We start from the raw sequence: 25266 nt of genomic DNA, 5'->3' as shown, positions 1-25266 counted from the left end.
TTAAGGCAGGGGTGTCAAAGTCAAAGCCCACGGGCCACATCTGACCGGCGAATTTATCATCTCTGGCCCCGGCCATCAGTGTTGGCGCTAGGAATTTTCAAAATGGAAATGAACACGAGGACATGCAAACGACAAAAATCTTTTAGCAAAAAAAATATCATAAGGAATGATGATTACAAAACTTTGACAAAAAACAAATTGCAAATTGACAAAATTTAAAGGTTTATCTAAACAATTCTTCACTCCAGATTTACTACAATACAAGCCTCATATGAAAATTGCATTAAAAAAAAGTTGCAAAAAAAAGGTAGAAAATCAAGAGTTACTACATAGGATAGATATAAGAATAGCTTTAAAAATGTATGAAAAATGAAACATGGTAGAAACATTTATAAAAGGAATGAATTATCTATGGCCCCCGGGATAATTAGTATTTGAACCGGCCCGCAGGCCACAGCTGCCTGCTGCCCTTTTGCACGCACCAATACTCACAATACGAAGGTCCTGCAGTCCTGGGTTCAATTCCAGGCTGAGGATCTTTCTGTGTGGAGTTTGCATGTTCTCCCCATGACTGCGTGGGTTCCCTCCGGGTACTCCGGCTTCCTCCCACTTCCAAAGACATGCACCTGGGTATAGGTTGATTGGCAACACTAAATTGGCCCTAGTATGTGAATGTGAGTGTGAATGTTGTCTGTCTATCTGTGTTGGCGCTGTGATGAGGTGGCGACTTGTCCAGGGTGTACCCCGCCTTCCGCCCGATTGTAGCTGAGATAGGCGCCAGCGCGCCCCGCGACCCCGAAAGGGAATAAGCGGTAGAAAATGGATGGATGGATGGATACTCCATCAGTGTTAGCGCTAAGAATTTTCTAATTGGGGTCTCACAGTACATTTTTGGGGTCCCACTTTTTTGTAACTGTTTTGAAAACAAATGATAAATGTATGCTTTATTCTGTTATATCTCACTTTCTATATTGTGTTTTGGAAAGATGCTGTCATAAACGTTACTTAATTCATTAAAAATAATACAAAAGAAAACAATTTTATGCATATGTAAATGTATTCAGTTATAAACATTCCTTCACTTTCTTCTTTCCTTTATGGATCTAAACTTTACCGCTGTCGGTAATTAAAAAAAATATAATATAATATAATAAAATATAATATAATATAATATATAATATATAATATATAATATAATATATAAAATATAATAAAAAATATAATAGTCCGGCCTGCGTGTGCACAGATTTTCCTTCTTGCGGCCCCTGAGGTAAAATGAGTTTGACACCCCTGCATTAAGACAAAGGCACACTATGTGTCTTTGTCTTAATGTCGTGTTACTCCTGTTACTTTCACTCGTAACACGAGTCAAAGATTCATTATGTGACTGAATCACTTGTTCATACTGCGAAACGCCACTCAAAGATCCTTTATATAACAGGATTGGGCGGATGTTTTTAACTACCTCGTTGTGGCTTGTGCAGCCCTTTGAGACACTCGTGACTTAGGGCTATATAAATAAACTTTGATTGCTTGATTGAGTCATACTGCAAAAAAATATATATATTACTCGTCAAAGATATTCCATTTGAACAGAGCACTCTGCATTCCTGTTTTCATGGACCCGGTATAAAACCACTAGTCAAAGATCCAGTTGCTTTGCTGTTTTTAATTACTTCCTGAAAAAAAACATACGCTTGTCAAAGATGTTTTGCATAAGAAGAGCGCTCTGCTGTTTTGAAGCCCTACTCCACAAATGCAAGTCAAAGATCCTCTATAAACCAGGGGCACACTGTTGTTTTACAGACAGGTTGAGCTCACCTTTTTAATGGAATACTGCCAAAAAAACAAAACAAAACACTAGTCGATTAGATCTTCTATGTGATGAGAGTGCCCTGATTTACTGTTTTTAAATGGAAAATGGGTTATACTTGTATAGCGCTTTTCTACCTTCAAGGTACTCAAAGCGCTTTGAAACTACTTCCTCATTTACCCATTCACACACACATTCACACACTGATGGAGGGAGCTGCAATGCAAGGCCCTAACCACGACCCATCAGGAGCAAGGACGAAGTGCCTTGCTCAAGGACACAACGGACGTGACGAGGTTGGTAGAAGGTGGGGATTGAACCAAGAACCCTCAGGTTGCTGGCACGGCCACTCTCCCAACTGCGCCAAGCCGTCCCCCACGTTTAATGTACTGAGTACAAAAACACACACCAAAGATCCTCTAATTTAGAGCAGTGCCCAGCTGTTTTGACAGACCTACTTCATTAACATTAGCCAAAGATCCTCTATATGACAGAAGTTCTCTGTTTTACTGTTTTTATGGACCTACAATAAATAATATAGTAACTAGGGATGTCCGATGATGGATTTTTTGCCGATATCCGATATTATAAATCAGGGGTCGGGAACCTTTTTGGCTGAGAGAGCCAAGAATCAAAATATTTTAAAATGTATTTCCGTAAGAGCCATATAATATTTTTTTTCAACACCGGACACAACTAAAAGTGTGCATTTTTAAGTAAGACCAACATGTCTAGAGTATAATAGCTCTCTTATTATTTGTAGTAACATTGTTATTCTGAAGGTAACTGTGGAGGGGGCGTGGCCTGCGGGCCTGCAGCGAAGCAGGGTGTGGCAGGACCGGCCTCGAAGTCAGCGACAGGTGCGTACATGGTCCACCTGGGCCTTGTTATCTAATCACCTGTCTCTCTGTTATAAGCAGCAGCCAGGAGGAGAGACGCGGGTTGGGGCTGGAGCCAGAGTGCGAGCGAGAACGAAAGAGAAAAAGACAATTGCTGGAAAGCAACGGAGAGACTTATTGAAAAAAATAAATATTGCAACCCTGAAACAGGCTCTCATGTCAGTACTTGGTGGTCTGAAGAAACCCCGGGAGGGCAAACCCTAAACTAATCAATAATAAATAAATCACTTCTTACCCTTAATGCAACTTCTTGAACAAGTGCGGTAGAAAAAGGATGGATGGATTCAAATGCATGAGCATGTTTTATATTTTGAACGATATTTTTAACACTTTGATTACAAGTGGAATTATTCATTACCTATTGTGTTAAGCAGTGTCAGCTCAGATTTATCTGAGAGCCGATGCAGTCGTCAAAAGAGCCACATCTGGTTCGCGAGCCATAGGTTCCCTACCCCTATTATAAAGTATAGAAATTAATTGAAGTGAATTATTATTATATTGCTCTTTGCTCTAGTGACTCAAAGCGCTTTTACATAGTGAAACCCAATATCTAAGTTACATTTAAAGCAGTGTGGGTGGCACTGGGAGCAGGTGGGTAAAGTGTCTTGCCCAAGGAAAAAAAAGGCAGTGACTAGGATGGGGTAGGCGGGGATCGAACCTGCAACCCTCAAGTTGCTGGCACGGCCGCTCTACCAACCGAGCTATACTGCACCCTATTTAAAAATATTTTTAATACATTTGCAAAAATTTAAAACATATATTTCTCATATTGTCATTATGGGGTTGTTTTTACCGACTGGCTGAGCTCACCTGAGTTGGCGAGCGCGATGGCTTTGAGCGTGACAAACTCCTCCTTGTCGACGCGCAGCTTCTTGTAGCGTCGCACCAGCGGCAGAATGACAATGTGCAGGTCCAGCAGGCCCGAGCTCCTCGCCTGCTCCTCGTCCACCACGTAGTCCTCAGCGTAGACGATCTCGTCCTCGCAGGGCAGTGAGCGGAAGACGATGCTGAGCACCAGGATCTCCATCCAGGCGCTCTGGAGGAGGCTCATCTGGTCGGCCAGGGAGAGCGTGGAGAACCCTGGGGAAAAAAACAACAACATGGGCATTAACAGCTGTGGCTGTAGGCGACCTCCTGATATTTTTTAGTATCACATTTCCGGTGTGAAAGTTACTGTTGTTGACATGAACCTATCAGCGGTATTAATGCTGGCTCAGTACTTTGTTCCTTACTGCTTTCTTCTGCTGCTCGGTTGTGTGACGTACAAATTCAAAACCAGTGAAGTTTGCATGTTGTGTAAATCATAAAAAAAAAACAGAATATAATGATTTGCAAATCCTTTTCAACTTGTATTCAATTGTATAGACTGCAAAGACAAGATATTTTGTGTTCAAATTTGAAAACAGGTTTCAAAAAAAGCTGGCACAAGTGGCAAAAAAGACTGAGAACGTTAAGGACTACTCATTAAAAACACTTATTTAGAACATCCCAACAGGTGAACAGGCTAATTGGGAACAGGTGGGTGCCATGATTGGGTATAAAAGCAGCTTCCTTGAAATGCTCGGTCATTCACAAACAAGGATGGGGCGAGGGTCACCACTTTGTGAACAAATGTGTGAGCAAATTGTCGAAAAGTTTAATAACATTTCTCAGCCAGCTATTGCGAGGAATATAGGGATTTCCCCATCTACAGTCCGTAATATCATCAAAAGGTTCAGAGAATCTGGAGCAATCACTGCACGTAAGCAATGATATTACGGACTTTCGATCTCTCAGGTGGTACTGCATCAAAAAGCAACATCTATGTGTAAAGGATATCACCACATGGGCTCAGGAACACTTCATAAAACCACTGTCAGTAACTACAGTTCGTCGCTACGTCTGTAAGTGTAAGGTAAAACTCTACTATGCAAAGTGAAAGCCATTTATCAACAACACCCAGAAACGCCGCCGGCTTCTCTGTGCCCGAGCTCATCTAAGATGGACTGATGCAAAGTGGAACAGTGTTCTGTGGTCTGATGAGTCCACGTTTCAAATTGTTTTTGGAAACTGTGGACGTCGTGTCCTTCGGAACAAAGAGGAAAATAACCATCCAGACTGTTTTAGGCACAAAGTTCAAAAGCCAGCATCTGCGATGGTATGGGGGTGTATTAGTGCCCAAGGCATGGGTAACTTACGCATTTGTGAAGGCACCATTAATGCGAAAAAGTACATACAGGTTTTGGAGCAACATATGTTGTCATCCAAGCAACATTATCATGGACGCCCCTGCCAAGCGAAGTGTTACAACAGCGTGGCTTTGTAGTAAAAGAGTGCGGGTACTAAACTGGCCTGCCTATAGTCCAGATCTTTCTCCCGTTGAAAATATGTGGCACAATATGAAGCCTAAAATACCACAACGGAGACCCCAGACTGTTGAACAATTTAAGCTGTACATCAACCAAGATTGGGAAAGAATTCCACCTGAAAAGCTTCGAAAATTGGTCTCCTCGGTTCCCAAACGTTTACGGAGTGTTGTTAAAAGGAAAGGCAGTGTAACACAGTGGTAAAAATTTCTCCGTGCAAACTTTTTGTTGCTGCTATTAAATTGTAAGTTAATGATTATTTGCAAAAAAAACATAAGTTTCTCAGTTTGAATGTAAGTATCTTGTCTTTGCTGTCCATTCAATTGAATATAAGTTGAAAAGGATTTGCAAATCATTGTGTACGGTTTTTATTTACAATTTAAACAACATGCCAACTTCTCTGGTTTTGGGTTTTGTACTTTCTCATGCATACGGAGCTGTTTTAAAGCGGTTTTCTGCAAAAACAACTAATTAATTGCTTGTTGCCGACCCATCTTGTCGCCTGTAGGACACCGTGCATCAAACGGGCCGACACCTGAAAAGGACCCAGACCACCACAATAGCCTTCACTCCTCCATGGTGATTGGGACAGAAAAGCGGACGTGAGTATTGACCACCAGACTTGCCTAAACGGGAGGTAATATGGACGGGAATTGTGCACTTAAAAGACGCTTCTTATCAAGCAAATGGAGAAACGAGGAGCCTCACAGAAAGGGGGCACGTTCGGGGAGGTAGCCATTGATTAGTAGATTGTAATCAGTCCACCAAATGCGAAAGGGCATCGATCCCAGCCTCCGATCTGACAATCCGACAGCTGATGGAGGACATCCGGTACACGTTTAGCTGAGTGGGTGGAGGAGGACCGCGGGGAGGCGGGGGTCTGAGGGTTTTGGGGCGACTGTGCGATCACAGGATGCAAACACTGTAGCGCGTGCATCAGGAATTCAACACTCTGGCCCCCAAAAGAAACTTTTTACAGCCAGGCTTACAAAGTATTTAGTGTGATCACATGAGATCAATGCGTGCTAAGCCCAAGTGACTTCAAACAAGAGGACATTTATAACACTAATTAAAGGCATCCTCATGAAACTTTTGATTAAATTGTACACACATATATATATATATACATCTGTAAGACAAAAAACTAGGAAAAAAAGTTTTTTGAAAAGAAAAGATACAATTAATTTTATTGGACAGCAACCATGTTTTATTTACATACAGAGTCAGTCATTTAAAGCAGTGCTCTCCAACCTTTTTGTAGCTGCGGACCGGTCCACGCTTGATAATTTGTCCCGCGGCCCAGCAGGGGTCTGTTAGGGGTGGGGGTGTAGGGGGGTACTTTATATCAGTGGTCTCCAACCACCGGGCTCGATTGGTACCGGGCCGCAGAATAATTTTTTATAATTTTTTTATTAAAATTTTATTTTTTTTCTTTGTCATGAAAAAGGGAGGTTTTTGTCAAGAAAAAGGTAGTTTTTTTGGGTTGTTGCACTAAATGTAAGTGCATCTTGTGTTTTTTATGTCAATTTAATAAAAAAAAAAATACATAAAAAATACAAGAATTTAAACATCTTTTTTTTTTAAATAAATGAATAAAAAATTATTCTGCATCCCGGTACCAATCAAGCCCGGTGGTTGGAGACCACTGATTTAAAGTACCAATGATTGTCACACACACACTAGGTGTGGTGAAATTTGTCCTCTGCATTTGACCCATCCCCCTTTTCACCCCCTGGGAGGTGAGGGGAGCAGTGAGCAGCAGCGGTGGCCGCGCCCAGGAGTTTGAACTCACGACCAACTGATCTCAGGGCGGACACTCTAACCCATGGGTGTCAAACTCTGGCCCGCAGGCCAAATTTGGCCCGCCGTGTAATTTCATTTGGCCCTTGAGGTAATACCAAATTAACATTAGAGCTGGCCCGCCGCTGTAACACCGCATTCACCACTAATACTAATACTTGTCAACCCTCCCGATTTTCCCGGGAGACTCCCGAAGTTCAGTGCCCCTCCCGAATTTCTCCTGATTTCCACCCGGACAATAATATTGGGGGCGGGCCGTAAACGCACTGCCTTTGGCGTTCTCTACATGTCGCCACGTCTGCTTTTTCTCTATACAAACAGTGTGCCGGCCCACTCACATAATATATGCGGCTCATACACACACACAAGTGTATGCAAAGCATACTTGGTCAACAGCCATACAGGTCACACTGAGGGTGGCCGTATAAACAACTTTAACACTGTTACAAATACACGCCACACTGTAAACCCACAGCAAACAAGAATGACAAACACATTTCGGGAGAACATCCGCACCGTAACACAACATAAACACAACCGAACAAATACCCAGAACCCCTTGCATCACTAACTCTTCCAGGATGCTACAATATACAACCCCGCTACCACCAAACCCCACCCCAACTCAAACCCGCCGTCGAAAAGAGGCCTGCAATTTGTATTTTTATTTTATTTGATATGCCATTGATATTTTTATTATTATTATTATTATTATTATTTAAAACTCGATTTTGCATGTCACTATAAAGTTATATAAGCCTTGCTTGGTCAATATTCAATGCAAAACTTGTTTGGGTCCCCATTAAAGGATTAATTTGTTCAACCTCGGCCCGCGGCTTTGTTCAGTTTTAAATTTTGGCCCACTCTGTATTTGAGTTTGACACCCCTGCTCTAACCACCAGGCCACTGAGCAGTTTCAAATGTCTCTTCATGATCTTTGTCTTCTTTACTTATAATATATATTACTAAACTATTTCTTGTATGAAAAAAAGAAAAAATATGCATTTTTTGCTACTTGAGCAGAGTACCGTATTTTTCGGACTATAAGGCACACTTACAATTCTTTCATTTTATCAAAAATAGACAGTGCGCCTTATAACCCGGTGCGCCTAATGTATGGAATACTTCTGGTGATGCTTACCGACCACGAAGCAATTTTATTTGGTACATGGTGTAATGATGGGTGGCCAGTAGATGACAGTCACACATAAAATATATGTGCAGACTGCACTATGATGCCAGTAAACGACACCAAAACTTTAAATGTTGCATTTAAAATAAAGAACATTATACACGGCGCTCAAAAATCTGTCCAAATATTTCGGTACGACCTTGAAACCGCACCACTTGATGGATTGTTGGCCCATTACAGCTACCGTATTCAGAGATACAAGTATTACTATGGCGTGTGTATAAGGACCGCAAAATGGCACCCATTAGCAAACATATTACCTGGTGTTTTGTTTCACAATATTATGTAAAACCAACTTTTCTTACCTTCTGGTACCTGCTGATTTGTATTTAAGATCTGCATGTCCGTCCACTGTAGTTTGTGCCGTAGTCGATAAACTTCTTATTTTTCTCTATCCATCCATCCATTTTCTACCGATTATTCCCTTTCGAGGTCGCGGGGGGCGCTGGCGCCTATCTCAGCTATTTTCTTGTTATGGGACATTCACCCTCTGTTGTTGCCATTTCTAATAAAAAGTAGCGTAAAGTTCTTACTTACATCTCACTATGAAAGCGCTAAAAACTATCAGTGTAGTGAGTTTACATGATTCACCCCCGGAACTTTAGTTATTAAAGAGTTCCGGTCGGACGGTTTTTCACAGGATACATTTCCGGCGTTGTTATTGCACTAGTGAGCCACGGATGAGGGGCTGTTGCTCTGGTATTGATTCAAGTAAAGACTGAATGTCATTAAAACAGTTAGCTACATCTTTTGACACTTCTTCCACCCCCGTCCTTGCACGCTACACCGCTATAACAAAAAGGTGAGCCGCGTAAATAAGACCGCCCACAAAACGGCGCATCCTGAAGCACTGTCAGAAAGCGGCTTGAAGATGATCTGTAAAACATAATCCATGCAACATTTTGACCAAAGAACCACGATTACATGTTATGTAGACCACAAGGAAGTGTTTTGCATTTACAAAAAACAAATCATAATATGAGCCCTTTAATGGGCCCTATAATCCAGTGTGGGTTCTGTGTGAAGAATAGACCCGCCTTATGGTCCAGAAAACACGGTAAGTGCAATGCCTCTCTCAAATGAGCACACCTAAAGCTGTAAAAAAAAATAAAATAAAATAAAGTGGTGTCAATGTAGATGACACCACTTTTCTAAAATTCCCATAAAAAGTAGTTCATGTGTCCTGCTTGTGTTATGCTGCAGATAGGAGCATAACATGAATGTGCAGTAAATGAGTGTCTCCATGGTGATGCCCCGTATAGTGCACGTAAAATCTTAATTTGAATAAGGCGTCCGCACCACTTTTCAATTGCACACACAGTGTTAGTAAATTGCACGCAACACGCCCACTAATAGTACACACTATTTTACAGATTGCACACGCTGATTAGCCCGTGATGTTTGGATCTTAGTACATCAGGCCTTTAAAGTGCAAGATGTGCCCGGTAAACATAGGGAGAAGTTTTATCAGTACTGTTAGTGTTATTTAGTGGCAATTATATACATCAAGGTATAAAAGTGTCAAAATGAACACTCCTGTCAAGCAATCAAAAACATTTGTTGATTTATTCTTATAATCAACATCAATTATGTTGACTGATCGGTGCAGCCCTAGTTTTACCAACATATAAAATATAGTAATTTGGCACTTGCAAACAAAATTACAAATATAACTAAGTATACATTTTTATTTTGTCACAATTAATTGATTAATTGTCCTCTCCAAGGTTCTTAGTCATCATTGTCACCGACGTCCCACTGGGTGTGAGTTTTTCTTGCCCCTATGTGGGCCTACCGAGGATGTCGTAGTGGTTTGTGTTGTGGTTTGTGCAGCCCTTTGAGACACTAGTGATTTAGGGCTATATAAGTAAATATTGATTGATTGATTGATTGATTGATTGATTTTTGAAATTGTGATGGTCCTGATTCTTTGCTGATTTGCTTGGAGAAACCACATGATTTTACTGCCTTATGGGGAAGTGTGTGCCCCTGAAAAGGCACATTCTTAGAAAAATAATCCAAAACACCAGGACTAGTCAACAAAGCTTTTCAAATAGGCTTGATGAAACCATTAAAACTAGGGTTGATCATGAATGCAGTACTCCCGCCACCCCGTAGGGGAAACAACGAGGCATATGTGTCACAGTGAAGCAGCAATCGGGTGAGTAGAAGAAGACTACTCATTCAACCCAGGAAAAAAAAATCTAAAAAAAAAAAAAAAAATTAAAAAATGACTCTTGAACAACAACTGGACAACAAAGATTGAATGTTCTACCCCAAACAAGTCATTGTTTTCTGGCGGACCTTTAAAAGACGAACACATTGATCCAGACAAACGGCAACAATGGTAGAAATCCCAGCGTGTAAGTTTTATGAAATGAGTAACGTGGACTTAAACAAGTTGAAAAACTTATTCGGGTGTTACCCTTTAGTGGTCAATTGTACGGAATATGTACAACCTACTAATAAAAGTCTCAATCAATCAATCAATCATCACCAAAACTTGGTGAAACATTTGTAAGTAGATATAATATGTGCATAAATAAATATAGTTTGTTTTGTATTCAAATAGCTGACTTTGTGATGTCTTTTGTATTCATGGTTGTGTTGTTTTTTGTCTGAGATTAACTGTCGATCAACCTCGTGTAATACACGTAGTGCTAAATTTGACCAGTAGAGGGCGACAATGCTACACTTTAGGTTTAATTTTGATAATAGATAGATAGTACTTTATTGATTGAGTGATAAGTCACAATGTGTAATTTCTATGTGTGTAAACATTAAGTTAATTATTTGAGTATATTAAGACTAAACCTTATATTTATCCATCCATCCATCCATACATACATACATTTTCTACCGCTTATTCCCTTCTGGGTCGCGGGGGGCCCTAGAACCTATCTCAGCTACAATCAGGCGGAAGGCGGTGTACACCCTGGACAAGTCGCTACCTCATCACAGGGCCAACGCAGATAGACAGACAACATTTACACTCACATTCACACACTATGGCCAATTTTTTATTCATATTTATGTAAAATACACCATGGACATTATTTATGTAAAGTACAAAATGGATGTTATACTTTTGTGATGTTTGTTTGATGTTTATATTTTCACTCTTACAAATCCTAATGAAGGAAGAAGTAAGAGAAATAATTCAAAAGAAAGAACATCAATCCTCCCAAAAAACTGGAGCTTCTGTTTCTTCATGCTTTAAACAGGCTGCACAGTCTGAAAATGAGTAGCAAAGAGCGGAATGATGCATTTCTTGACAGTGCAGTGTGAAAGCTGATGTGTTTACTTTGCAATTAAGTAAACGTAGTCTCAAAGAAATCTAACCTGTGGAGGCGCTCTTTGACGAAACATCAACATTTTGATGTTCAGCCCCTGATCCTTTGGTCTCTTGAAACTGCGTCCCTCTTCATTATGTCGTTGAATAGCCCCGCACTAGATGCCGGCATTCGACTCACTTGTGTACTTGTGTAACACTACACATGTTTCTGTCTTTCGTGTATCCAAATGGGATCAGTAATTGAAGGTCTATTGGGCACAATGAAGTGACTGTCAGTGAAGCATGGAAGTGAGGCGACTAAAACAGACAGCAGTTCACTCTCTATTCATTTGCCATCATTACAGGCCTCCTAAGAGCCCTAATGGGCCTAATAAAAAGACAGAGGCAATAATGAGACGAGAGGGCCTGGGGATGCGGCGGAGGAAGTCTGCGAAGAAATACTGCTACTGGGAGTTGAGTTAAAAGAGAAACAATAGAGGAATGGTAAATGGGTTGTACTTGTATAGCGCTTTTCTACCCCTTTTTTTAAGGAGCCCAAAGCGCTTGGACAGTATTTCCACATTCGCCCATTCACACACACATTCACACACTGACGGCCGGAGCTGCCATGCAAGGCGCTCACCAGGGCCCATCAGGAGCAAGGGTGAAGTGTCTTGCCCAAGGACACAACGGACGTGACTAGGATGGTAGAAGGTGGGGATTGTACCAATAACCCTCAAATTACTGGCACAGCCACTCTACCAACTTCGCCACGCCGGCTTTTAAATTTGGGCCAAATAATTGAAAATCCTATAAAATATAATAAAACATTCACTTGATGAAAAAAATGGCATTGAAGGACTTGATGTACAGCAATGGCTCTTAATAGCTCGTTGTTAAGGCCATTAGCGCACCGGGCTAGGAGTGTAATGGTTTGAGTGGATCTCTTTTGTCTCAATCGTGACTTGGTGACACGCCGACCTCCCCTATGGATGAAATGTCCCTAAAGGGTCGGTGACTTGGCCCCTTTAAGAGCTGGATCAATAACTTATACATCACCAATGTCGGGGTCTTTAGAAATACTGAAACAGGAATAGAAAAAATTAAAACAAACATAATTGGATAATATGATGATTAAACAATACCCAGCAGGATAAAATCTGTGTGAGTTCTTTATTTTTTATTTCCCGTACAATATGTAATACGACAAAACCTAAAACCAGTGAAGTTGGCATGTTGTGTAAATCGTAAATAAAAACAGAATGCAATAATTTTCAAATAGGCGGTAGGAAATGGATGGATTGATAGTTTGAAAAGAATTTGCAAATCATTGTATTTTGTTTTTATTTACGATTTACACGACGTGACAACTTCACTGGTTTTGGGATTTGTATTTGATTGTGTGATTTTGTGTTACACAAAGAATGAAAATAAGTCACTCAATACAGTCATCTTTCCAAAGGAAGGAATTCAATAATACAGAGAAGGACAAAGCTTTCTTGGAGAGAGCAGCACAAACACATGTCATGATAGCAGCCAGCGTGGAAGAGGAAACCCACAGCAGGAGACTGAGGCTTCACTCACTGGTGAGAAACTCCTCCTGTAAATATTTCCTCAGGGTTTGTGTTTTGTAAGGATGTAAAGATGTAATTGGATTTTTCCTGCGTCAGCACCGTAGTACCAGGTAGCAAACAATTTAGTTATACTACTGGGCTGACACTAGGCCACTGTGGTTAGCGTGTCCGCCCTGAGATCGGTAGGTTGTGAGTTCAAACCCCGGCCGAGTCATACCAAAGACTTTAAAAATGGGACTCATTACCTCCCTGCTTGGCACTCAGCATCAAGGGTTGGAATTGGGGGTTAAATCACCAAAAATGATTCCCGGGCGCGGTACCGCTGCTACCCACTGCTCCCCTCACCTCCCAGGGGGTGATCACGGTGATGGGTCAAATGCAAAGAATAATTTCGCCACACCAAGAGTGTGTGTGACAATCATTGGTACTTTAACTTTACCTTTAAGACCAGAGTTGAACTAGATGCCACCCCTAAAAAAATTATCTGGACACGCCAATGAACAGTACCACCCCCATCCAGAGAGTAACCACCATAAACACCAACAGGCACACATTTTAAAAACTAAAAATGCCCGCACACCTTCGCCTCTTGTGTGTGTATATATATATATATATATATATATATATATATATATATATATATATATATATATATAATGACTATTTACATTGTAGATTGTTACGGAAGGCATCAAAACTATGACAACTGTGAAGTGAAAACCATTTATTGAAGCTCAATCAGAGAATGCCAAGAGTGTGCAAAAAGGTAACCAGAGCAGAGGGTGGCTATTTGGAAAAAAATAGAAGATAAAACATGATTTTAGTTATTTCACCTTTTTTTGTTAAAGGAGAACATTATCACATTTTCAGAAGGGTTACAACCAAAAAAAATTAGTTCCCAGTGGCTTATTTTATTTTTCGAAGTATTTTTCAAAATTTTATCCATCATGCAATATCCCGAAAAACGGCTTTAAAGTGCCTGATTTTAACCATCATTATATACACCCATCCATTTTCCTGTGACGTCACAGCGTGACATCACCACGAACAAAGATGGCGGATAGCACAGAAAGGTATAGCATATTAGCTCGGATTCAGACTCGGATTTCAGCGGCGCAAGCAATTCAACAAATTACGCATGTATTGAAAAGGATGGTTGGAGTGTGGAGGCAGATAGCAAAAACAAAATTGAAGAAGAAACAGAAGCTATTGAGCCATATCACGACAGACAGCGACACGGGAGGAAGCGCGGATGAATTCGGCGATCGCCTTCTAACCAACGATTGTTATGTTTGTTTGGCATTAAATGTGGGTGGAGGGAAAGGCTGGATGCAAATATAGCTACAAATGAGGCATAATGATGCAATATGTACATACAGCATCGATTAGCATGCAGTCATGCCGTGAGCAAATATGTCTGATTAGCACATAAGTCAATAACATCAACAAAACTCACCTTTGTGATTTCGTTGACTTTATCGTTGGAAATGCATCTGCTTTGAGTGTCGCAGGATATCCACACATCTCAGTGCCATCTCTGTCGTAGCCTCGCTATCGTCGTTAAAGTGCGCGAGGGACTTTCGCATCCTTTGACCACTTGTGCGGTGCAACTTGAATCCGTCGATTGGTATGTGTTTGTTTGGCATTAAATGTGGGTGGGGGGAAAGGCTGGATGCAAATATAGCTACAAATGAGGCATAATGATGCAATATGTACATACAGCTAGCCTAAATAGCATGTTAGCATCGATTAGCATGCCGTGACCATTGATATGTCTGATTAGCACACTCCACGTAAGTCAACTTGAATCCGTCCCTGTTCGTGTTGTTACACCCTCCGACAACACACCGACGAGGCATAATGTCCACAAGGTACGGAAAACAGTCGAAAAAACGGAAAATAACAGAGCTGATTTGACTTGGTGTGTGTAATGTGTTTGACAAAATGGCGGATTACTTCCTGTTGTGACGTCACGGGTGAAAGGTCATTGCTCCGACAGCGAACAATTGAAAGGCATTTCAATCGCCAAATTCACCCTTTTAGAGTTCGGAAATCGGTTAAAAAACATATGGTCTTTTTTCTGCAACATCAAGGTATATATTGACGCTTACATAGGTCTGGTGATAATGTTCCCTTTTAAGTACATAACTTCACATGTGTTCATTCATAGTTTTGATGCCTTCAGTGAATCTACAATGTAAATAGTCATGAAAATAAAGAAAACCCATTGAATGAGAAGGTGTGTCCAAACTGTTGGCCTATAATGTATGTGTGCAGGCGTTTTTAGGTGTTAAAAAAATAATATGTATAGTATATATATGTATATGTATATATATATATAAATATATTAGGGCCGTCAACGATTAAAATATTTAATCATGATTAATCACATTTTATTCATAGTTATGTCAAAATTAATCGTGATTAATCGCAATAGGTGTAATTTTTCATCATTAATAAGTGTACTCTAGACAGGAAGTCAACCATTCTTCCCAAAGGCCATTACTGCGGTCACACACTGATGTTGGTCGAGAAGGCCTGGCTTTCAGTCTCCGTTCATCCCAAAGATGTTCTATCTGGTTCAAGTCAGGACTCTGTGCAGGCCGGTCAAGTTCATCCACACCAGGCTCTGTCATCCATGTCTTTATGGACCTTGCTTTGTGCATGTTGGAAGAGGAAGGGGCCCACTCCAAACTGTTCCCACAAGGTTAGGAGCATGGAATTTTCCAAAATGTTTTGGTATCCTGGAGCATTCAACGTTCCTATCACTGGAACTAAGGGGCCAATCTCAACTCCTAAAAAACAACCCCACACCATAATTCCTCCTCCACCAAATTTCACACTCGGCACCATGCAGTCCAAAATGTACCGCTCTCCTGGCAACCTCCAAACTCAGACTTGTCCATCGTATTGCCAGATGGCAATGCATGATTTATCACTCCAGAGAAGATGTCTCCAGTGCTCTAGAGTCCAGTGGCGACGTGTTTTTCACCACTGCATCCGACACTTTGCATTGGACTTGGTGATGTATGACTCAGATAAAGCTGCTCAGCTATGGAAACCCATTCCATGAAGCTCTCTACGTACTGTACGTGGGGTAATTGGAAAGTTACATGAAGTTTGGAGCTCTGTAGCAACTGACTGTGCAGAAAGTCTTTGCACTATGTGCCTACCCCTCGCTGTCAGTTTACGTAGCCTACCACTTTATGGCTGAGTTGCTGTTGTTCCCAAACTCTTCCATTTTCTTATTATAAAGCAGACAGGTGACTTTGGAATAAATCACTGAGCTCCTGAGAGCGGCCTATTCTTTCACAAATGTTTTTACAGTCTCCATGTCTAAGTGCTTGATTGTATACACCTGTGGCCGGGCCAAGTGATTAGAAATCCTGATTCTGATCATTTGAATAGGTGGCCAAATACTTTTGGCAATATAATGTATGTCCTATATGATAAAAAAACTTCTTGAACTTTGTATTTTTTTGCAACCTCCTTCCCATGCACCTTCAGCAGTAAAAAAACCCCCAAAGTGGTTTCAATGGAGATGCTGTGTGAGGAACCCGCATGACGGCAGCGGTTGTGACCCCAAGACGCAGGCAACAGGAGAACAGGTAAGAGTTTTTATATTCTATTCAAACTTAGGAGGAGCGGTCACAAAGAGTCCCAAAAATAATCAATCCTCGAGCACTGGGAACTGGCTAGGCAGGCATAAATAGCCGTCTGATTGGCAACTGCAACCAGGTGTGCCAGCCTGCCAATCAGGGACAGGTGAGGGAACCGAGCACTCAGGGAGACACGCAGGAAGAAATAAGAGCGGCGACAGGAAAAAAAACACCAAACAAGGAACACCAACCAGAGGTGAAGTGACAGATTGTCAAATGCTCTGAATGACTGCTTCTAAAATTGTCCAAAAAAAGGGATCGATTTATAACATGAATTTGCAGTAAATGATCAAGTGTCTCCTGGTGATGCAAAATCGTCATTCAAATAAGGCTTCCTGCACCACTTTTTAATACCACACCTAGTGATAGTAGATCGCACGCAATAAAACAAATAGCAGTGTGGGGGGCGTGGCCAGCGGGCCTGTAGCGAACAGGATGTGCCAGGACCGGCTTCGAGATCAGATGACATAACTAAGAGTGTTTGTCTGATCGCCTGTCGCTCTGTTAAAGGCAGCAGTCGGGATGGAGAAGGGAGAGTTGTTGAAGGTGGAACACGAGTCGGAGCAGAGCAGAGAGACCATTGTTGTGCTCAATCGAGGCAAAATACGATTGCTGAAAAGCACAAAGACTTTTGCACAATCCCACTAGATTATTGTAAAAAAAACTATGTCGTAAACTCTGAAAAGGAGGGGTGATGTCATATATATACATTACAGGCCAAGAATTTGGACACACCTTCTCCTCATTCAATGTGTTTACTTTATTTTCATGACTATTTACATTGTAGATTGTCACTGAAAGCATCGAAACTATGAATACACACATGTGGAGTTGTGTACTTAAGAAAAAATGGTGAAATAACTGAAAACATGTTTTATATTCCAGTTTCCTCTAGATAGAGTAGAGGTAGTCACCTGAAATGGTTTTAAGATCACAGGTGTGCTTATTAGCTCATCGAGAGAATGCCAAGAGTGTGCAAAGCAGTAATCGGAGCAAAGGGTGACAAAGTGCAATGTAAATAGTAATGAATATATATATATATATATATAAATATATATATACACATACATACTTATATATATATATATATATATATATATATATATATATATATATATATCCATCCATCCATTTTCTACCGCTTATTCCCTTTTTGGGTCGCAGGGGGCGCTGGCGCCTTTCTCAGCTACAATCGGGGGGAAGGCGGGGTTACACCCTGCACAAGTCGCCACCTCATCGCAGGGCAAACACAGATAGACAGACAACATTCACAATCATATTCACACACTAGGGCCAATTTAGTGTTGCCAATCAACCTATCCCCAGGTGCATGTCTTTGGAAGTGGGAGGAAGCCGGAGTACCCGGAGGGAGCCCACGCATTCACAGGGAGAACATGCAAACTCCACACAGAAAGATCCCGAGCCTGGGATTGAACCCAGGACTGCAGGACCTTCGTATTGTGAGGCAGACGCACTAACCACTCTACCACCGTGAAGCCCATATATATATATATATATATATATATATATATATATATATATATATATATATATATATATATATATATATATATATATATATATATTTATATATATATACCGCCCGATTGTAGCTGAGATAGGCACCAGGGCCCCCCGCGACCCCAAAGGAAATACGCGGTAGAAAACTGATGGACGGAGATATATAGATATATATATATATATATATATATATATATATATATATATATATATATATATATATATATATATATATATATATATATCCAAAATACTAGACATTAAAAGTATACAAAACATTAATGAAGTGATCTCTGAAAAACTCAAAGATTGCCGAAATCCCCCCAACTAATGAGCTGATTGGCTGTAATTGATTGGATCAATGAGCAGCATCTGCTCGGAGTCTTACATGTGTTTACAAAAAAAAAAAAAACACTTTTGAAGCATTTGTTTCAACTGATGAACATAACAGAGTCTTATTTAAATAATTCGTCAGCATAAACCTTTTCCTGTGTATGTAGGTATGTATGTATGTATATATATATATATATATATATATATATATATATATATATATATATATATATATATATATATGTATATATATATATATATATATATATATATATATATATATATATATATATATATATATATATATATATATATGTATATATATATATATATATATATATATATATATATATATATATATATATATATTCATATAAATTTATACCTAAAATTAGATGTATTTTGATGCAAAGCAAGCCTTTGTCATTTGTCTAAAGCCAATTAAAAGTGGTTAACTCATTTTTTACAATTGCATATTAAAGTGTTACTCACAGATAAAAGGGCAACCGTTTAACTCTGGAACAAATTATTTATATTTCCATTCTTTCTTTTTGGGATAAAATGTGACCCGTGTGTTTATCTGCAGGTTGTAAATATTAGCATGTCCTACTAAAAATACATAGAAATAAAACAGGAGGACGAATCACCCACCTAATGAGCTGATTGGCTGTAATTGATTGGATCTATAAGCAGCATCTGCTCGGAGTCCTACATGTGTTTACAACAAAAAAAAAATCTCAAGCATCTGTTTCAAATGATGAACATTTGCATAACAGAGTCTTATTTAAAGAATTTGTCAACATGTATAACCCGGCAGCATCGCTCCCACCGCCCCTCCAACACCGTACTCCCCGAATAAATCAATTTAACCGCGGGCCCCGTGTAGTCTCTTAAAGTAAGAAAGAGGATTGCTTCCTTTAAGTCTGGGATTGAAATGGAATACATTGACATGGGGGCGGAGCCAAGCCCTCGCCTCTCCCGCCCCCGCTCGGCCAAATCAAAAGGTTTCAGCTGCCCCATATTGATTAGATTTTTGAATACGGGGACTAGTTTTTCCCCTGAGGTGCAGATGAAGAGCAGATGATTAGTATCCTGTGTGCAATCCACACACTCGGTCATCTCTGCTCATGAAAAAAACGCGAGCTTGCTTCACTCAAGCCACCCTTTTAAAGTGTTCATAAAGTGATGATTAACCAGCATACATCCACTTGTGCTTTTCACACAGTGACTCTGTGACGGGAAGAGAATCGAGGAGGGCAAACATTAGGAACTTGCCATGTTGAGCTTCTTTGGTGCACTGGTGCTATACTAAAAGTAGATGGGATATTTATCCCTGTGTGCCTTTTACACAGCACCCAACAAAGTGGCTCTTTTTAACAAAGAAACACAGGGCTAAGATGCAAAAGGAGCGCTAAAGCTTGCTACGTTCAGCCTCTTTCATGCAGAAAATCCACAAAAGGGGTGTATTAGGGGCACAATAGCAGTAGATCCAACCTTTATCCGCCTGTCCCTTTTATACAAAACCATAAGCCCCATAGAAAGATAAAGAAAAGAGGATAGTGGTAAAAAATATATAAAGTAACCGTATTTAGCCCTTTTCCCACAGAAATGTTGTAAAACTGGTGCATTTGTGATGTAGTACATTTATATCTTGCATTCATCCACCTGTGCCTTTTATGCAGAACCTAACAAAGCAAAATATACCACATAGAGAGAGAAAGAAAGAGGGATAGTGGTAAAAATATATATAAAGTAACTGTATTTACCCTTTTTCACACAGAAATGTTGCAAAACTGGTGCATTAGGTGTCGTAAATTTAGATTTACTGTAGCATTTATCCGCCTGTGCCTTTATGCAGAACCTAACAAAGTAGAATACGCCACAAAGAAAGGGGGACAGTGGTAAAAAATATATAAAGTAACTGTATTTAGCCTTTTTCATACGGAAATGTTGCAAAACTGGTGCATTAGAGATGTAATAAATTTTGCTCTTGAGTTTGTCCACCTGTGCGTTTTATACAGTACCCAACAAAGCCAAATATGATACATAGAAAGAGAGAGAAAGGAGGATCGTGGTAAAAATATATATAAAGTAACTGTATTTAGCCTTTTTCACACAGAAATGTTGCAAAACTGGTGCATGAGAGATGTAGTAAATTTAGATATTGCATTTATTCACCTGTGCCTTTTATACAGAACCTAGCAAAGGATAATATGCCATATACAAAGAGAAAGAAAGGGGGATAGTGGTAAACAATATATATAAAGTAACTGTATTTTGCCTTTTTTGCACAGAAATGTTGCAAAACTGGTTGCTGTCCATGAGAGATGTAGTAAATTTAGATCTTGCATTTATCCACCTGTGCCTTTTATACAGAACCTAGCAAAGGATACATAATATGCCATATAGAAAGAGAAAGAAAGGGGGATAGGTGGTAAACAATACATATAAAGTAACTGTATTTAGCCTTTTTCACACAGAAATGTTGCAAAAATGGTGCATTAGAGATGTAGTAAATTTAGATATTGCATTTATTCACCTGTGCCTTTTATACAAAACTTAGCAAAGGATAATATGCCATATACAGGTGCTGGTCATATTATTAGAATATCATGAAAAAGTTTATGTATTTCATTAATTCCATTTAGAAAGTCAAACTTGTAAAATGTATACATTCATTCCAAACAGACTGATACATTTCAAGAGGTTTTTTTTTGCCAAAAAGGAGATGATTATAGCTGACAACCAATCAAAACCCTAAATTCAACATCTCAGAAAATTAGAATATGGTGAAAAGGTCAGATATTGAAGACACCTGGTGCCACACTCTAATTAGCTAACTAACTCAAAATACCTGGAAAAGCCTTTAAATGGTCTCTCGTTTTGATTCTGTATGACACACAATCATGGGGAAGACTGCTGACTTGACAACTGTCCAAAAGATGACCATTGATACTTTAAAGAAGGAGGGCAAGACACAAAAGGTCATTGCCAAAGAGGTTGGATGTTCCCAGAGCTCTGTGTCCAAGCACATTAATAGAGAGGCGAAGGGAAGACAAAGATTTGGTAGAAAAAAGTGTACAAGCAAGAGGGATAACCGCGCCCTGGAGAGGATTGTCAAACAAAACCGATTAAAAAATGTGGGGGAGATCCACAAAGAGTGGACTGCAGCTGGAGTCAGTGTTTCAAGAACCACCACGCACCGACGTATGCAAGATATGGGCTTCAGCTGTCACATTCCTTGTGTAAAGCCACTCTTGAATAAGAGACAACGTCAAAAGCGTCTCGTCTGGGCTCAAGACAAAAACGACTGGACTGCTGCTGAGTGGTCCAAAGTTATGTTTTCAGATGAAAGTAAATTTTGTATCTCCTTTGGAAATCAAGGTCCCAGAGTCTGGAGGAAGACAGGAGAGGCACAGAATCCACGTTGCCTGAAGTCCAGTGTCAAATTTCCACAATCGGTAATGGTCTGGGGTGTCATGTCATCTGCTGGTGTTGGTCCACTGTGTTTCCAGGGGTCTAGGGTCAATGCCAGCAGTCTACCAGAAAGTTTTAGAACACTTTATGCTGCCTGCCGTGGACCAATTTTATGGAGGTGAAGATTTCATTTTCCAACATGACTTGGCACCTGCACACAGTGCCAAATCTACCGGTACCTGGTTTAAGGACCATGGTATCCCTGTTCTTGATTGGCCTGCAAACTCTCCTGACCTTAACCCCATAGAAAACCTATGGGGTATTGTGAAGCGGAAGATGCGAGATGCCAGACCCAACAATGCTGAAGAGCCGAAGGCCACTATTAAAGCAACCTGGGCTCTCATAACACCTGAGGAGTACAACAGACTGGTCGACTCCATGCCACGCCGTATTGCTGCAGCAATTCAGGCAAAAGGAGCTGCAACTAAGTATTGATTGCCGTACATGCTGAAACTTTCCATGTTCATACTTTTCAGTTGGCCCACATTTCTAAAAAATATTTTTTGGTATTAGTCGTAACTAATGAGTTACAATGAGTATGAATATGGGGGCCTAAAACTTCTCAACCTCGAAGCTATGTGTCTCTCTTTAAAAGCATCAATTGTTCCAAAGATGTACTTAAATACTGAGTGGTACACAAGTGTCCTGTTGGACAGAAAACATGTAATGTATCAAAGAAAATTGTATCCTTTTTTACAAGTGATCCCCTCCCATTATTCTTATGTGGAGAATCTGCTGGGAAACATGGAGGGGTTCATAAAGGAAACAATCCACTCATGGTGGTGTTTTCAATTTCATGTGCCAAAAAAAAGAGATGATATTTTGCAGCAGATAATATGGATGAACTCTAATATTTTAATAGATGGAAAGCCTTTCTTTTGGAAAAATATGTTTGAAAGAGGAATAATTTTTGTCAATGATATGATCAATGAGAATGGTAAAATTATGAAGTATGATGAATTTAGAACTATGTATGGTGATGCTTGTTCAAGCTTTTCTTTTAATCAACTAACTGGAGTAATTAGGAAAAGATGGAAACAAATAATTAATTATGGAACTACTAAATTACTAGTTTGTAAACCTCTAATAAGAAATTCTAGTTGGCAAAAAGGAACTAAAATTAATAAAAAAATATATAATTTTTATTTAATAAAGAAATCTTTGAAGGCTGTCCCATATAACACATATGGAAAATGGGAAGACTTTTTTGACTGCCCGTTGCCGTGGGATGCCATATTCAAACTAATCTACAAAACTACTATCGATGTGCAAAACCGTTATTTTCAAATTAAAATTATTTATAACTTCTTACCAACGGGGAAAATGTTAAAACTATGGAATATGACTGAGTCAGATGATTGCCGCTTTTGCTGTCAGGAATCTGAATCCACCCTGCATTTGTTTTGGTATTGTCATATTGTGTCTTCCTTTTGGGTGGAAGTTGAAAAAACGTGTTCAAGGATTGGTTTGTTTATGAAGCTTGATATAGTTTCTGTTATTTTAGGAGAGTTTATTGACAAGCATGACTTAGTTAATTTAATTATAGTACTTGGTAAAAGGTTTATTTTTAAGGCCAAAAATAGATATTCACTTAGTATTACTTTCTTTAAAACATTTATTCAGTATTTTTTAACTTTAGAAAGATACATGATTGACAACGATAATGATGCCAAAAAACATGAAAAAAGATGGGAAATCCTTAAAGGCTTATTATGAAAATGTAATAATGTTTATAGATATGCAACAACAGCAACATATATGCTATCTGTTGTTGTGTTCCCTTTTTTTTGAGTGTACAAAATGAAGGTGTGTGTTGAATCTGACTTGGACATAATATGGACTATACACAAATGCTTTTTATGAAAATGTAATTTTGTTTATAACTTATATGCAATCTGTTGTTTCCCTAATTTTTGTTGTTGCACATGGATGAGGGTGTGTGTTGCTGAGGCCCACTTTGACATTGTCTGGACTGGACCTGGTTTTAAAAACCTTTTAGACAAGTCTAATTCCATTAACAACCTGGTCTGATGAAGATAAGGTTATTTTTTTTTTTTTTTTTATTTTTAATAAAATAAAATGAGATTAAAAAAAAGGAAAACAATGAAATTTTTTTTGGGATAAAAAAGAAAGTAAAATCATATAAAACAATTACATAAAAAATAGTAATTAATGATAGTGTTAGTGGACCGGATACACACACAATCATGTGTGTTTCAGGGACTATGTCCCTTGCAGACTGTGATATATATGTTGTGGGAACCAGCATTTTGGTAGCAGAAAGAAACAACCCTTTTTTGTGTGAGTGGGTGTGGCTGGGTGTGAATGGGGGAGGGAGGGGTTTTCTTTGGGGGGTTGATGCACTGATGGAAAGTGTTTTTTGTGTGTTTTTGTGTTGATTTAATAAAAAAAAAAAAAAAAAAAAAATAAAAACCTCAAAATACCTGGAAAAGCCTTTAAATGGTCTCTCGTTTTGATTCTGTATGACACACAATCATGGGGAAGACTGCTGACTTGACAACTGTCCAAAAGATGACCATTGATACTTTAAAGAAGGAGGGCAAGACACAAAAGGTCATTGCCAAAGAGGTTGGATGTTCCCAGAGCTCTGTGTCCAAGCACATTAATAGAGAGGCGAAGGGAAGACAAAGATTTGGTAGAAAAAAGTGTACAAGCAAGAGGGATAACCGCGCCCTGGAGAGGATTGTCAAACAAAACCGATTAAAAAATGTGGGGGAGATCCACAAAGAGTGGACTGCAGCTGGAGTCAGTGTTTCAAGAACCACCACGCACCGACGTATGCAAGATATGGGCTTCAGCTGTCACATTCCTTGTGTAAAGCCACTCTTGAATAAGAGACAACGTCAAAAGCGTCTCGTCTGGGCTCAAGACAAAAAGGACTGGACTGCTGCTGAGTGGTCCAAAGTTATGTTTTCAGATGAAAGTAAATTTTGTATCTCCTTTGGAAATCAAGGTCCCAGAGTCTGGAGGAAGACAGGAGAGGCACAGAATCCACGTTGCCTGAAGTCCAGTGTCAAATTTCCACAATCGGTAATGGTCTGGGGTGCCATGTCATCTGCTGGTGTTGGTCCACTGTGTTTCCAGGGGTCTAGGGTCAATGCCAGCAGTCTACCAGAAAGTTTTAGAACACTTTATGCTGCCTGCCGTGGACCAATTTTATGGAGGTGAAGATTTCATTTTCCAACATGACTTGGCACCTGCACACAGTGCCAAATCTACCGGTACCTGGTTTAAGGACCATGGTATCCCTGTTCTTGATTGGCCTGCAAACTCTCCTGACCTTAACCCCATAGAAAACCTATGGGGTATTGTGAAGCGGAAGATGCGAGATGCCAGACCCAACAATGCTGAAGAGCCG

General features: G+C 39.8%; 1 protein-coding gene across 1 annotated transcript in view; it reads right to left on the bottom strand.

The window, feature by feature from the left end:
• esrrgb (estrogen-related receptor gamma b) overlaps positions 1 to 25266 on the bottom strand; it is a 134802-nt gene that overhangs the window by 23097 nt on the left and 86439 nt on the right. Inside the window, exon 6 of the mRNA XM_061900447.1 lies at positions 3523 to 3792. Within this exon, the coding sequence (XP_061756431.1) occupies positions 3523 to 3792 (270 nt within the window). The remainder of the gene's footprint in view (positions 1 to 3522; positions 3793 to 25266) is intronic.

The sequence above is a fragment of the Nerophis ophidion genome, linkage group LG05, assembly GCF_033978795.1.
Source record: "Nerophis ophidion isolate RoL-2023_Sa linkage group LG05, RoL_Noph_v1.0, whole genome shotgun sequence".
In the NCBI taxonomy this organism is placed as follows: domain Eukaryota; kingdom Metazoa; phylum Chordata; class Actinopteri; order Syngnathiformes; family Syngnathidae; genus Nerophis; species Nerophis ophidion.
This window is presented reverse-complemented; position numbering and strand designations above follow the sequence as displayed.